We start from the raw sequence: 16,227 nt of genomic DNA, 5'->3' as shown, positions 1-16,227 counted from the left end.
TCTTCTGCATTTTTTAGACATGCTACTTTTTTGGTGTTTTTTGGTCGTTTTTGCAACATCCTATGCTATGGTGTGTCTCGGCATGCTAATTTATGTGTTTTAATGTGGTTTTCAGCTGTCTTTTGGACATGTAATATTTTGGCATATTTTTGCCATATAGTATAGTATATATCACGCCAAGACACACCATAGCATAGGATATTTTCAAAAACGGTTATGGTAAAGTATATTCCTTAATAGCACAACAAGGGTATAAAAACACAAAAATGACAGAACAGCAGGATTACTGTAAAGATTAACAACAATAAAGAGATATTTAAACCAGTTAAACCATCCAGAATATTGTTAAATGTCATATTTTTGACAATACCACTGCTACATACCTTAGGAGAAGAACCAACAAGGATGCGGTCCAGGACAGTGTAATAAGTATTTTATTGCATTTTATAATGCCATTGTCAATAATTAGTACAGATTACATGCAACTAGACCTACTGTACAGTTTTTTTATTGTCTGCATGGACAGACACAAGAAGATTCAGGTTACAAATACACAGATATATGTGTGTGTTTTTTTATACAGCATGAAGGAAAGGGCAGTGACTGGCATTACATGGCTACCCGGGGTGGAGGGTCAGAGGGCTGGGCTCCACTGTCTGTCTAAAGCCACCACCCAGTCCCTGTCCCCACCTCTTCCTCGGGCCACACTTTCAAATAACAAGAAAACAGAACAAAAAACCAAAAGGATAAAGAGAGGTAAACAGGTAAACTGAAACTAAGAAACAATACAGAGAGATACTGCTGAAAATGTACACACATTCCTTAGGTTTAACCAGAGGAGAGCTGAAGTGGTAGTTCCAACGGTTTCTGGCTGTTTACTCAATAATACCATCAGGCAATGCTCCACTTTGAGAGTCCCTTCCCCCTCACGTGACACCTCAGAACTGTCCAATCACAAGTCAGGATTTGGGCCCCCTGTGTCCATTGAGTCAGTCACCAGCTAATAGGATGCGGACTGGTCGTACAACACCATTACGTGGATGAAAGGAGAGATAACAGCTGTCGGTAAGGGTGATCAGTGATGTCGATGGAGAGTTTTGGAAGTAGCTTGGTTTTTGTTTGGTTAAGGTTGTGGCATTGGTTTGGTTACAGTTTGGTTACAGTTCAGGAGTTTGGACTAAGCAAATGGTTACTTTCAATGCCTTTGGTAGTCAGAGGATGAGCTGCATCTCTGAAAGCCACTCCACATTTTGGTATTGAGACTACGCCAAGAGGAGGAGTATCAAAAATGCAACAGCGTCGGGCTTTGATCTGCCTCTGCGGGACTGGGAGATGAGGTGTGCGACTGGTGGCAACCAGCCCGGTGTGCGACTCAGTGACACACCCATGGCGCCTGCAGATGATTGACAGCTCTGCGGGTCGGAGTTCAGCACAGGAATGACAAGGGTCAGGGGTCAGAGGGAGGGGTCACAGGGAGCTGGGACACATATTGGCACCTGAGAGGACCAACAGCAATATCTTTCTAGTGCTCCGCATTTTTCTTTTTTTTTTTTCTTTAAAGCAATAGAGGGGCTACATATTCTTACATTTTTTTTCCTCTTTCTCTTTTTTTTTCAGAGATTTTGGTCCTGTCTTTGAGAAAAAGTCCTTCTGAGGTATCAATACATAATGAAGTAACTTTTTAGTTTGTTTTCCATTTGTTTTTTTTTTCTTTCCTTAAAAATGCATAAATGCAGTACAGAGACAAAAAAGTATCAAAATAGACCTAGCTAAGATAAATATACAAACAGGTGTTACCTAAACCACTGATCTAACTTTTATTCTTTTAATTTTTTTTTTTAAAGATAATACACTTAAAAAATCAGCGTCCCAGACGTTTTATGAAGAACTGAAAAAAATGGAAACAAAACTAATAAACCGAGATACCTGCAGCACTTAATATGATAAATACATATACTTCAGCATTAGCAGTACAGTATAGGAATCAGAGCTGAAAGCTTAACAATAGCTAAACAGGTGCAAAAGAAAAAAAAAAGGAGGAAAAAAAGGACAAAATTGGAAAGAATGCCCTGGAGAGATAAGTCAAGCATTAATATACAAGAATACATCATGTTATGCCAAGCTGGAGAAAGAACAGAAGTGTTACATGGCGACCTGTGAACAATCTACATCTTTATAAAACAGCTTTGTTTACAGGTGTACCTTAAAGCACGAGTCAGAAATCATCTATGTACTGTATGCAGCAGTTCCTCTAGGTTTTGGATAGTAGTAGTGATGAGTTTAAGTGTGTGTTTGTCCTCTCGGCGTCTCTGCGGGTGTTTTGGCGAAGCGGGTGCTGCTGTGTTGTGGGTCTTTGGATATCTGGATGGTTTGTTGCACTAACTCATAGCCCTGCTTCTATGCTTTTGTTACACCCCTGTGTGTGTGTGGTAGTGTGTGGTGGCACTGATATATTCTGTCCATCATGAGCTCCCTGCGCCACCGCAACGGGCTGCGATCGTACATGTGCACAGTCAGAACACACAGTTGAGAGGCTGTTCACATAGCTCAGTGCTAATCGGGTGTCAGTTTTTTTTTGACACAGCTGATAGAAAACTTTTTATATATAGTGAGCACTTCACAACACACTTTGAGACATAGAGAGTGCTTTAGATGTGGTTTAAGGAGAGGTAGTCATTTTTAATTCCATGGAAAGTGAAACGTCTCTGTTTTTGGGCTCGAGCAGATGCGTTAGGGAGTCCGGATCGCCAAATAACTTTTTTTTCTTTTTCTTTTTTTTAATGTCAGTCATACAGTAAGTGTAACAACAATTTTGGCATTGGTTATTATCATTGAGGAAGAATGGAGAGGAAAAAAAATATTTTAAGAGAGCTCACTCTCCCATTGGCTATGTGTTGAACCGTTTTTGAAAAGGAGGTAGTGTTATTTTTGGTTTTTATCTCGTTTCAAGATGTCTGTCTGCCACTTTGTACTTTGTTAGAAATCAGTCTCTAATGTGACAGGAAACAGTCCTGTTTGAACACAAGAAAGGTTCTTTCGTTAAATAAGAAAAAAATCGTCTGAAGTGCAAGAGAGAGTTTGACAAAAAAAGTATGAAAATATGAACCCAACTTTTCAATTACATGATGTCCCTTGGTTGTTTTCCTCTTACATTGGTATAGTATTATTTCTTAGTTGTTCCCTCTTCATTGTAATATTTTTGGAATAACTCCTCCCTGTCCAAAGATGTGACTTTTGTAACCACATTACAGTACACCCCCTCTTCCTGCAAAGAGGGCATGCTTGTTCCCTAGATTGGAAAAATGTTTCTTATGACAGCACCAGAAAATCCTGTAAAGCGAAAAGTATCCAAATGCCTCACGAGTGCCTCTTTTTATTAGGCCTGCTCATACAGCAGTAGGGCCGGTCCTAGCGTTGTGTTTGGAACACAGTTTAGCCTGAGCGTGGGAGAGACAGGTTTTCACCTCTAAGTGCTTTTTTTTCTCTTTCTTTTAGTTTTTCAGAGGAACTGTGCGAGGTTCGTTAATACTAGCTTTTTTTTTTTGGCCTCATACCTAATGTGAGTCATTCATAACCGCTTATCATGTCTCCAAGTTTCTAGTTTGCTTTACACACTTTGGTTTTCGGAATGGTCAGCACTGTAAGTCATGTATAATTTCAACACAATAGTTATATGAATACAATAATAGGAATTCAAACTCCTGGTTTGTTGTATTTTGGCCAATTCTTTAGAAAGAAAAACAAAAAAGGAAAACTCAAAAAGGGCAAAATAAACTAAAGGGTTTTTGGTTTTCTACATATTTCTTTGGTTACCTGTAACAAAAATAAAATGGGAATAAGCAGATAATAGATTAAAATAAATGTTAAAATTTGGTATGGCACTGTAGAGAAAAGTAATGCTTTTTATGCTCACGGAAAACAAACAAAAATAAATCTCACGTGCTATTCCTTTTAACACAAACTCACACAGTGAATTGCAGATAGCTTCTACACAGTAACTATTACAACCATAGAGCTTTGAAGCTGAGCAGAGTTGCCACATTTGGTGTCCCACGGAAAGAATTCCCCCTTATTTGTTTATCAATTTGGACACAGTTTCAGGCAGAACCTTTGTGGGATGAGGTATTCTCTGACTGCAGTAATAATATATATATTTTTAAAGCATTACTGATATTTCTCAACTAAATACACAACCAAAAACAAGTGAATGAGAGAAAAAAATCAGCTGTTAAATAATCTGTCTGGATAATGGCAACTTTAAGTGCTATTTCCAAATTTCTTGCCTGCTACACTTGGGGACAGAAAGGGAGAGGGACAGGAGTGGGGGGCGGGTATCACAAGTTGGGACAATACTGCGCTTTTTTTTTTTTTTTTTTTTTTGCCAATACTCATTTGGAATGGTGTGAACAGCCAGAGTAAATCAAACAATTTACAATACAAAAAAACAAAACAGCATCCTTAGAAAAGGTACGTTGAAACAGAACGCCACCGCGGAAATCCTCAAAAATAAACAATGATAATAACATCAAATAAAAAAAAAGGAAATGACAAAAGCTACCACACGTTTTTTTCTTGTTATACTCCATATTCATGAACAGTTTTCTTTTTTTTTGTCATAATATTTCTGTAGACGCTTCCTCCCTCATTTCTCTCTGCTTCCCCTCTTTTCTTCTCAAAGTGTTCCAAGCTCGTCGCTCCGTCCGCAGACGGAGGAGAGGAGAAGAACAGCACCAAATGGTCCTATTCCTGCAGTCTTTTTGGGGTGGGGATGGGAAAGGATGGAGGTTGGGTAGGAAAATGTCTTTTTTTTTTCCACTTAGAAGCAAAGAGTTTAAAAGATGTCCGTCACTAAGTGTCTTGCTGGGGGGCAGAAGTTTGGACAGGGACCAGGGCCACAGCCTCACACACACACGGACGTGGAGACAGGGAGCCTGCTCTGCAGAAGTGTTGGAGCACTGCTGGAGGTAAATCTTTGAAAGCGCTCTTCCTTTCTTTCCATCTTAAAGCCCGACAGTTTCATTTTACTGCACAGCCCCTGTGACTGCTCCAAATCTATATACACATGATCCTGTGTGTGTCTTTCTCTTTCACACACACACACCTGTGTGTCTTCTCAACTGACGTAGAGATAAAAACTGCTAGCCAGGCAGCCCGAGACAACAGCGAGGAGGGCGTATGCAGAGTAGTCGGGCAAGGAGGAGAGTGTCCAAACCTCTAAGGGTCTCTTCACAGAGGCTGATCTGACCAGAAAAGATGATGAAACATGGTTTGACAATGGGATGTGTGTGTGTGAGTGTGTGTATGCATCGAGTGGTGTTATACCTCTGAGCCAAGTGTTGGAAAAGAAACACATGGAGGTAAAGCAGTGCTCCACAGTCTTGTTTTTGCGTCTGAAAGTTAACGGAGGTCATCGAACCCTGTTTTGAGTTTCTCAATGTTGTCCTTGGTTGCTTGCATTTTCTTAAAAAAAAAAAAAAAAAATTCTCTTTTTTTCTCTCTTAAGTGTACTGTATCTTTTTCTCTTCACGCTGACGAGAGGGCTGATCTCGCTGTGTCTCATCCCTCCGGTCCATGGTGGATCTGTCCTACTCCAGCTCCTCGGTGGGAAGATCCTCCTCGAGGTCGCGCTCGTCACTCGGCAATGGCAGGCTGTGTGTGACGCCGGCCAGGAGGGATACTGACCGACTGTCCTCCTCCACCTCAGTGGGCTCCTCCTTCACATGCACCGGGTGGCTGTAGGAGAGGGCAAACAGCTGTTAGCTGGGCAAGGGGAAGGAGTATTAAAGGTAAATACCAAAAGCAGAATTTCTAAAGCTAAATATTTCTTGTCTTTTTCCTTATCTAGAGTAATGTTCATTTTGTCAGCTAGTTTCTCAATTTAGTTTAGAGTCCTTGAAAGTTTCAATCTATACTGTCACTTTCTATGCTTTTATGGACAAACTACTATAGTGTGACTTTTGTTTTTGCTTTTTTTTTTTACGACATACTATACTATGACATGTTTTTATTTTTTGGGACAAAATACTACATCATGACTTTTTTGTGCTTTTTTGGACAGCATATTGTATAATTACTTTTTAATTCGTTTTTTACGACATACTATATGACTTTTTCATGCTACTTTGGATGGCATACTATGCAATGTATTTTTAGTGCTTTTTTTGGACGCTACACTATACTATCATTTTTTTTGGAAGAAATACTACACTTTTATTTTTTTTAATGCTATTTCGGATAGCATACCATACTATGACTTATGTCATTCTTCAATTCTTTAATTTTGGCTAAGCTGACAATTTTGGTTTATAATTATTTTTCTGTTCTTTATTGATGGTTCAGATGCTGAGTGACAGAAACTGAAGAGGAAGAGAAAAGGGACGACACGCATTAAGGGCCCCATATTGCAATCAAATGTAGGCTGTTGCTCTAAGTACACAATCTTAGTGCATGGACCCACGTTCTACCAGGTGAGCTATTTAGACACCCTAAATTAAAAGTTTTATCATCTAAAATGTGACTATTTTTCAAGAAAAGGTTTCCCAAATTATATATCAATACTTTTAGTTAAAAAGGCTCAGAGAAAAAGCACTTAAGCACTTATATTACAGGTAAGCTGCTTCAGGAGCAGAGTGAGAAAGGTTTGTTTTGATGTCTTAGTTTGTCCAGTTATGTTAATTTTTCTCATACGAAACTGAAATAAATAAAAATCATTACCATATATATTTTCTATGATATATTTATCAGTATCTCCATCATGCCCCCATTACAGAAATGGTAGACAACACAAACGAATAAGAATGCCTCCAATAACCCATACGAAAACAGTAAATGCAATAATGCTCATTAAAGGGTAATTATGTTTAATCAGTTTTGTGTTGTGTGCGGAAGTCCATGTGTACCTGTACTGTTGAGGGCTGAGCGTGGGGCTGCAGCTGCCATTGCTGTTGACCTGCTCCACAGTGGAGCTGACATCATCGTGGCCCACATGCAGCATGTTTAGGCTGGCCGCAGACGGAGGGCTGACCAGGGAAGGGCTGTTCAGCAGGGAGAGACTGCTCTCTGCCAGAGCCGCCTAACAAACACACAGAGTTGTCAAGTTACTTTGAAGTTCGTTTGTTTATTTCTTCTTAAAATATGATTTATAACACTGGAAGAAACTAAAATGATAACAGCAAAATGACATACTAAAATGCTGTCTGGAAATGATCTGTCCACAACAACCAGAAAAGTTGAGTGGATAATTGATAACTTCTTGACCTAAATCTATTTAAAGAGTTAAACACAGTGTAACAAATAGTCATAGCCTCGATGAATGAAGGATTGTCTTTCTTTATGTACTTATAAGAGCTCCTACATGTGGAGCACAGTTCAATCCACTAAGTTGTTAGTGAACTTGAGAAACCACTAGGGGGCACTTATATACAATGCTTTTACCCCCATCACGGCTTGTGCTTGTACATTTAAGTCCCTGTCACAAGTGTGTGCGTTCATGTTACAGTCTCAACGGAGATGTTGAACTAGACCAAGCCACAAACCTAACTTAAACACAAACATGGTGAAACATCAACGTCTGCAGAAGAGAAAACAACTGAACCCACAAGGGCAGCTTCAGTCACCACCTTCACCTCATATATCAGCTGTTTGCAGATGAGACAGGTTGGACACTAGCTGAAAAGACTCCCCCCTCACCCAGAAAGATAAAAGAGACAAAAGGAGGGGAACTCTCACTGGCTCAGAGATGGATTTTCTGGGACAGGCGATAATTTTATGCGGTAACCTTAATTGACAACTACTTGACGCTATAAATCATCTCAGTGGCAAAATTGCATGTGTGCGTGGGTTTGGTGTGTATGTCTGTGTAGGAGTGACAATAGGTCTAGTGTGTGTTTATGTGTGTGTGTGCAGAGGTGGGGGGTGGCGCATGTGTGAGAAAGTGAGGTGGGAGGTGAGAGTGTGTGTGTCGGTGTGGGAGGAGGAGGAGAGAGGTGGTGTGAACGTCGTTAGGGAATCTGCTAATTATAAGAGGGAATTGATATTAGTGCCCTTGATTGTGATTGGCTGCTATGTGTGCATCTGTGTGTGTGTGTGTGTGTGTGTGTGTGTGTGTGTGTGTGTGTGTCTGTGAAAGAGAAAGTGAGAGAGGTAGAGAGAGAGAAATAGGGGAGTGAGAGGGCGTTCCTTACCTGGTAGCTGGCGTTTAGGGATCCAAAACCCAAGCCTGAAATCATGTTTTTCACCAGAGTTGGACTTCTGCTTGTGCACACACACAAACACACACACACACAGTGAGAGAACGAGAGCGGGTGAGAATCACAGATTGAGCACATATGTGAAAAGATGTCACCTCAGCCAAAGCTCTCTGACGGATCTCACAAATATGTTTGTTACAAGTAGAAACATACACAGACTGTAAACAGATGCTAAAACACACACTCATGAAAGTGTCTAATATCTGGCGTGCAGGTGTGTGTGTGTGTGTGTCTGTGTGCGTGCGTAATTATCCTTGGTTTCTCTGGCGGTTGGAGAACATCTGTTTACATACGCTAACAAGGTTTTTTTTTTCCTTGCCTGCATCTCACACAGCTGCTTACTAATGGTGTCGACAAACAGGTAAAAACACACACACACACACACACACACATACAGTACGATAAGCTGGAAGCTCCTTTTTTCCTTTCTTTTTTTCTTTGATTGCTGAGTTGGCCTCTTGGCAATAATAGAGGGTCTATTTAGGCAATCATAGTGCCAGCACCCATAAGCTCACACTCACATCAACCTCATCTGTGCACCGAGAAAATAAAAGTGTGTGATACAGTGTGTGTGTGTGCGCGTGTGTGTGTGTGTGAGTGTGAGTGTGAGTACTTACCCGGTCATCTTTGGTGGTCTCCTCTTTTGGTATTCAACTTCATCCACAGTCCACACGGCCCCCTTCACGTTCTCAACGCGAACAAAACACTTGTGCAGACTCAGGTTGTGGCGCACAGCATTCTGGGAAAAGGGAGAGAGAAAACGGAGAAAGAGGTATAACATTTGAGTTTTTTACATTTTATTGCATTGTATACTGACACTGTAGATTTTCTATACAGGAACCTAAATTTGTTCATTTTTTCTTAATTTGTTTCATCTTTCTTTTCTTTCAAACGGACTGAAGAATCGGGTTCATAGTGGAGGAATCACCTGAAAACCACCATGCAAGGAATAAGGAGCTATACCTTTAAACAGAAGTTGCAACTTAGTATAGTTGACTCTCTGTAAATAAGAAAACAATGTTGTGTATATTGTTTGACCCATTTGGAATTATTTATCACATTTTTTGATATCCAAATTGTATTTAAATGCTACTGAAATGTGTGAAATTTTAACAATTAACATTTATTGAAAACAGTATGCTTTATAAAAAATAAACGTTGAGGAAGCATGCCTGATTATTACAGCTGCATTTTGTTTTCCATGGGTGAGCGCAATCGCATAAAATAATAATTTTGAGAAGTGTAACCGAGTAGTGGCCGACTAGCATGGGTAGCAACATTTAATTGACTAGCTGACTAATCAAGCACATCGTAATACAGTCTTCGATTTTGAATATTGTAATATCGTAAGTTTTGTCTTTTACAGTTAACTGCTGTAATTTTCTGAAGTTACCAGACTGTTGCCAAATCTCATTGTGTAAATATTTTGTGAAAACACCTATAGTCAGACCAACATTATAGTTTCTACATCAATACTGAGATATTTGGTTAAAAATTCAGTGGTATTTAATTTTCTCCATATTGCCTGAATGCATGGAATAACTGTAATTGCATTGCACTTTTTTTTTTGTAAAGTGACACATAGTTTATTCACCAATATTTCCTGATATTTTCTCTAGTTTAAATAGTCTGAGCTACACACAATATTCCATGTCTGCCACAATATTCTAGCAGGGGAACGTCCTTGAGGAGAAACTCAACTCCAGCTGAAATTGTTATTTTTGTTCCTTTACTTGAAGTTCTCACTTGGCTGGAGGTAAGAACACTCACTCAGGGTGTGTTCAGTACAAACAGCACTTTCCAGCTCGGCGTTGAGTTACCTTTTAAGTAGTGTGACCCCCGGATCTTTTTTATATACACACACATACTGTAGCTGCATGTACAGTGCTAATACAGGCAAGCTGTTCTCTAGTAGCGTTACTTTATCTCAGAATTTTTCTAATCAGTCACCATCAGCACACACACAGAAACACACACACACATCCACAGGCCCTCAGACAGGCACGCAGGCGGGCACACCGCTATCTTCGTCTCACCCCCCCAGGGACAGGCCTCCCTTTTCATCTGCTATTTGTAGTTTGTTCATGCCCAATTTCATTACCAATTTTAATTCGTCTATAATTAAATCCTGCATATTCTCTCTGACACGTTGTTCTAAGCCGAGAGGGAGGGACAGGCCAGGCATGCATCACTCCTCGCCGTAATTACACACACAGATACACACGCGCGCACACACACATACAAACACACACACACGTAATTACACAAGCCATAATCAGCGGAGGAACCCTTTCTCCCCCGCATCCCCTCAACCCCCGAGCCGTGATGCTAAGTTTTGTAAATGAGTCTGACCCCAATCTGCGCCCGCCACCCTGACAGTGCAAACACACACACACACACACACACACACACACACACACACACACACACACGCCAGACACCAGTGCTATTGCAGTGCTATTTGCATTCGTCTCCGTGATGAAAGCCTAATTCTCCCAGTTAAAACATTAGCAGTCATTTACAGTGGGTCACAGCACATGTGCCACTCATCTCCACTCCCTCTGGCTGAGGGGGGTGGGGGGAGTGGAGGCAGAATTTGGGAAGAAAGAAAGAATTATGTACTAGAAAAAAAAATCAAGAGACTAATCTTTTTTCAGGTTCTCAGGTGTTATTTTAGCTACGAATGTCTCTATATTGTAAATGTTCTAGCATTGTTATCATTCCAGTTGTGTTCCTGCTTTCGCCTGATGCATGCTGGGAAACGTTGCTCCCACTGTGATACTAAATAGGAAGATCAGGCGAGATGATGATTAAAAAAATACATAGCAAGTGTTGAGATCCTTTACTGAAGTTAAAGTAGCAATACAGCACTATGAAAATACAAAAAAATATATAGAGAGTATAAGTCCTGCACTGAAAAAGTAAAAGTGTATGTATTATTAGCAAAATGCTCTCAAAGTATTTTAAGTAAACTACTTATGGTGCAGAAACGGGCCCCTGTGAATGTTATACTAATATATTTTATATTATTGAATAATTATTACTGATGCATGAATGTGTAGGCAGCATTTTAATGATTTAGTTTGTCAGTGTGGAGCTAATTTTAACTATTTCATATACTGTTGGACATTTAATCTATAAAAATATATCATTATATTAAATATACAAGGTAACTAACAATTTCAGCTGTAAAATAACTGTAGTTGAGTAAAAAGTACAGCATTTTCCTGTGAAACTGTACAAGTACCTCAAATCATTACTTAAGTGCAATACACAAGTAAATGTACTTAATTACATTCCAACTATTCTAGAGTTTCCTTTGTGATGACCCAACAACCAGATTAGTGTTAAATTGTGCTAAAATATTGAAATCATTTGCTTAAGTTAGACCAATACTGCACTGTGATTATGATTATGACTATGTATTAGCAAAATGTATTTAATAACTAAAAGTACTCACAATGCAGGAAAAAGTGTTTAACTATTATATATTATTTTACATAATTATAAAAGATGTGTTAAAGTATGAGCAGCATTTTGCACATGTAGTGGTGTAAAAAGTGTAGTGGTATAAAAAATAAAACATCTTTTCCCGTGAAATGACAGAAGTAAATATGTTATTACTTAAGTACAGTAAGTACAGTACTTAAGTAAATGTACTTAGTTACACTTAATCACCGGAAGTCACAGAGTGTTAATTTCGTTTTCTGATTCTGTTGTATTCTATTCGAATTTTATTTATATGTGGGATGAATTTCACCCCCAAAAAATGACTGAAACCAGCTGCATCTAAAAAAATGAAGAAAAAACAAAACAAACAAATGGGAAACTGCTTTTTGGTAAACTTCAAAGAAAATAAAACCTTGTCTTTAAGGCCTCTGGCCTATCATGCAGCACCTTGAAATAACATTCCACACTCATTTCTCCTCCTCTCTCAATCATCCCTTTCTTTTTCTCTCTCTCTTGTCTCGTCCTCATTCTCTGTCGCTTTCGTTTCCATGATCAATGACTTCCACTCCCTGACACCGCTGCTCTCCTCATGAAATATAACGGCTTATTAAAGGACATACATCTCTACGGCCCTATTTGACTCGCTGGGCTGCTATATAAATACATAAGGCCATGCCGAGCTATATTTAAAGGTCTGCCAGGCCAACGGCACAGGAAGCAGACACCAGACATTAATAGTTAAAATTCATAAAAGTCAGATGAGGAAGTAAAGATATTCCTGGCTGCCCCTGTCTCTTAACCCCCTCCCTCCCTCCATCCCTCCATCATCATCCCATCCCTCCCTCCTTAGTTTAGGGCTATTAGAGGAAGGACGGGGTCTCTCCTCAGTTCCTCCTCCCACCGTCTTTGCTCATCCTCTCCCTTTCCCTCTCTGGAGGAACTGACACTCAAATTAGTGCGCGGTTTCTGCAGAAATGGGTCAGCACCTACAATGGTGGGATCAGGCCAGGTGTGTGTGTGTGTGTGTGTGTGTGTGAGAGAGAGAGGGCGAGAGAGAGAACTCAATGTGTGTGATCATGAGTAGTGTGTGTGTGTGCGTGCGTGTGTGTGTGTGTGTGTGTGTGTGTGTGTGTGTGTGAGAGAGAGTTGGCTTTTTATGTGCATCTCTGTAATGAGGCTGTATAACGGCGAGATGTGTCTCTAACGGGCTAAGTGGGGCCGACTCTCCAAGCACCACGTTGGAGGTGAGAGAACTGTATAGGGCTGAGAGGCAGAGAGAGCGAGTGAGGAGAAGAGAGAGTGTGGAAGCAGGAGAGAGTGAGAGCAGTAGGGAAGTGTCTCATAAAGGACAGAAAGAGCCAATAACTGTCAAATCGGTCATATCTTTAGGAGCTGAGCAAAGTCCGCTTTAAAACTTGTGTGCAAGTGTGTGTATGTGTGTTATTGTACTTGTGTCACTCTGAGTGTATGTGCTAAATTTAGGCCATCATATTGAATCCATTTTCTGAAAACGAGGCCATTTTGGCCTATCCAAATGTTTCAAATACAAGCACAACCTGCCTGAAAATGTTTTTTTCCATTGTGGTCTCAGCCGACATCTGCTTGGTTTAGGGGTTCTTCAGTGGGCACAGACCACAGTTACTTTGCAGTGATCAGCTTTTATCCAGTGGAAGTTGTATGCCATATTTAAGTTTGAGTCAAAATATTTAACCAGACAGAGCTGCAGTCGAAACTTTTATTTTCTAAATCTGGTTTTCGCTAAAATCAGCGGAGCCCAACTAGTGGGTTGCTGTCCAAAAGTAGGTTGCGGGTCCATTCTGAATGGACCACAAGTGACTTGTGAATTTGTCAAGTTTGTAAAAAACTTTATTTTAAAGTACAGGAAATTTCTGGCACACAGCTTTTATTTTGAAAAGCCATTTCTGATTCATTCTTGCAATATGTTTGATTTCATTGTGGCATGAGACAACATGTTATTTACATTTTGTAACATAAAATTCAAAAAGGGGTAAATGATCTAACTTTTTTACTTTTATTTGTTAGGATCCCCATTAGCTGTGCCCTAAATACCTGGGGTCTACATTAAAAAACATACACTAAACATCGCATTTAAAAAGATCCATTTGACACTGCTATCAACACAAATAGCAAACATAAGACATAATGTTTGGACCATGAACTAATGACTAAGGAGAAATCTGGACCCCGTGGCGGGACTAGTTGGGAACCACTCATCTAAACAACTTCAAACCAGTTTGCTTTATGGTCTGTTCTCTATCTTCCATCAGTTGAGTACACATTTAGTTTTTATATTTAGAATTTGCATTAGTGAGACCCAGGGGCGTTGTAGGGGCAAGTCAGCTTGATTACCCAGGGACCTGATGGGTGGGGGGGGTTATCAAATTTCCTGAAATTCATAATTTAGTGTTGTTTACACTTTTTTAATTTCTATGTTATTAGAGCCATAACTTAATTAAAATTGGCTGAATAAATCAATTGAAAAAAAAAAACAAGCAGAGGCTCTCCCAGGTCTCTCTTACTCCTTACATGCCCTAGATGGTTTACCGCCCCTGTAATAGGATTCAACTTAAAAGTGTGACTGTGGCTAAAGAGTGACTGCTCACGCTGTTAGGGCACCAACAAACACTGTCATGTCATATCTTTCCCTGAGAAAGGAAAATTGGGTTCCAAGAAAGGAAAGAAAGAAAGAAAGAAAGAAAGAAAGAAAGAAAGAAAGAAAGAAAAAGAAAGCACAGTGACAGTTTGTAAAAATAAAAAAAAATTACAAACATGGATACAGGAAGGGCAGGGGCCCATAGAGGCTGTTTATGTATAGGACCTAGAATTTAAATATTTAAATTTCCTCCACTGTACTACTGGTTAGATGTAGTCACTAGGATTTCCTGAGAGGAAAAAAGTACAAAAGAAAAGTGTGAGTATTGTAAGGTTTTACCTTCCATGTGGCTGTGTTTCTCCTGAAATAGGCAAACTTTCGTGTAAACCAGTTGTAGATCTCATTGAGAGTCAACTGTCTGTCTGGGGACTCCAGAATGGCCTGAGGACAGAAAGAGAGGAGACACAATGTGATTTAGAGGAGGAGAACACAGATGGAAAGAAGAGATGCTGAAACTGGATCACTGAAGAGACTTACATGACGTATAAGAGAGGCGTAGGTAAAGGGAGGCCTGACATCAGCGTTCTTGTAGAACTCACAGTTCTGAGCCAGCTCTGAAAAGAGAAGCATCATTAAGTTAAATTAGCTGGGCTTGTATTGTAACATGTAAAATGTTTTACAAATTTAAATGGGAATAAATGGAAATAATTAAAATAAATTTGGAAAGTGTCTCAGTGGCACTTTTTTTTTTTGGGGGGGGGGGGGGGTACATTTTTATTAATATTCTTCTTTAGAAGCCCATCATATATTCCTTTCTTTATACTTGTGAATATGAATGAATGTGACTTTATTATAAGTCACATACTTAAAAATAAATCGCTTGAATACCTGGAATTAAAACTAAGGCTGAAATAATTTTCTACTGCAAGACAGTCAAGAGATGGCAGCAAGTGCATCTCTCTTTGAGCCATGAATGAACGTGATCTCTGAATATATTACAGCGTTCTTGCAAAAGGAAATTTGCGAGGAAAAAAAAGATTAAAAATCATAGATGTAAGTCTATAACAAAGCTATAAATTATAACAAGGTAATGCATGATAATAATAATGATAAGAAAATCAACATAAAAAGGAAGGCACTGATTGAGTGAGTGTTCCAGTCTACCTGAGGCGATGGGGGTGCAGTACTTGTCGGAGTTGCGCCTACGTATGGGCCCAACGCCGTGCGTGTGGGAGTGGGAGTGTGTGTGCAGGCTGGAGGAGCTGATGACTGAGGGTCCCTGGCGCAGTGGGGTGATGGGGGCGGCAGCTGAGGTGGGGGGGTGAGGAAGACCCTCTGGGTAGACCTCACTGTCCCGCTTTAGCAGAGAGCCGCTGGAAGCCAGGTTCAGCTAAAGAGAGACACACAGAGAAATTAGTTCAGAATCAGCTTTTTTGGTTTGTGTAAGCATACTTTGTTGTAAGTATGCTTACACAAACAAGGAATTTGACTCTGTTTAGCTTTGCTCTAAATGTACAGGAATTAAACATTAAATATAAAAAAAATAAATAAAAAATTACAACAGAAAATTACAGTTTTAAATGTATGTATGCACAAGCCCTAATTAAACAATTTTAGCTACTATTTAATATTTAAGTCTGTGTGCCTAATAGCGCAGTTACAAGTAGTGCAAAGATGCAGAGATGAGCTTAAACAGGATAACAAATGTAACAATGTGGAAATTTACACAAGGTATTTAAAAACAATGCAAAGGGTCATATGATTAAAAAGTATTAGTTAGTAAATTATAACTATTAAATAACTAACTATAAGTAAATTAGTTGTGACTTATGAGTAGTTATTATTAATTAGTATTAGTTGTGATGTGTGAATCCATTTATATTATGAACTTTAGCTGGGTGTATTCATTATTAA

At 39.5% G+C, this 16,227-nt stretch overlaps 1 protein-coding gene across 1 annotated transcript in view; it reads right to left on the bottom strand.

Annotated features, from left to right (window-relative positions):
- Positions 1-416: 416 nt before the first annotated feature.
- The window catches only part of foxp4 (forkhead box P4), a 29,872-nt gene continuing 14,061 nt past the window's right edge, over positions 417-16,227 (bottom strand). Inside the window, exons 7-13 of the mRNA XM_042500908.1 lie at positions 15,478-15,703; positions 14,851-14,927; positions 14,653-14,754; positions 8,867-8,988; positions 8,184-8,250; positions 6,900-7,072; positions 417-5,733 (exon numbers count right to left, since the gene is read on the bottom strand). Coding sequence (XP_042356842.1) covers positions 5,586-5,733; positions 6,900-7,072; positions 8,184-8,250; positions 8,867-8,988; positions 14,653-14,754; positions 14,851-14,927; positions 15,478-15,703 — 915 coding nt within the window. The 3' untranslated portion in view covers positions 417-5,585. The remainder of the gene's footprint in view (positions 5,734-6,899; positions 7,073-8,183; positions 8,251-8,866; positions 8,989-14,652; positions 14,755-14,850; positions 14,928-15,477; positions 15,704-16,227) is intronic.

This window comes from Plectropomus leopardus, chromosome 2 (assembly GCF_008729295.1).
Source record: "Plectropomus leopardus isolate mb chromosome 2, YSFRI_Pleo_2.0, whole genome shotgun sequence".
Lineage (NCBI taxonomy): Eukaryota > Metazoa > Chordata > Actinopteri > Perciformes > Serranidae > Plectropomus > Plectropomus leopardus.
This window is presented reverse-complemented; position numbering and strand designations above follow the sequence as displayed.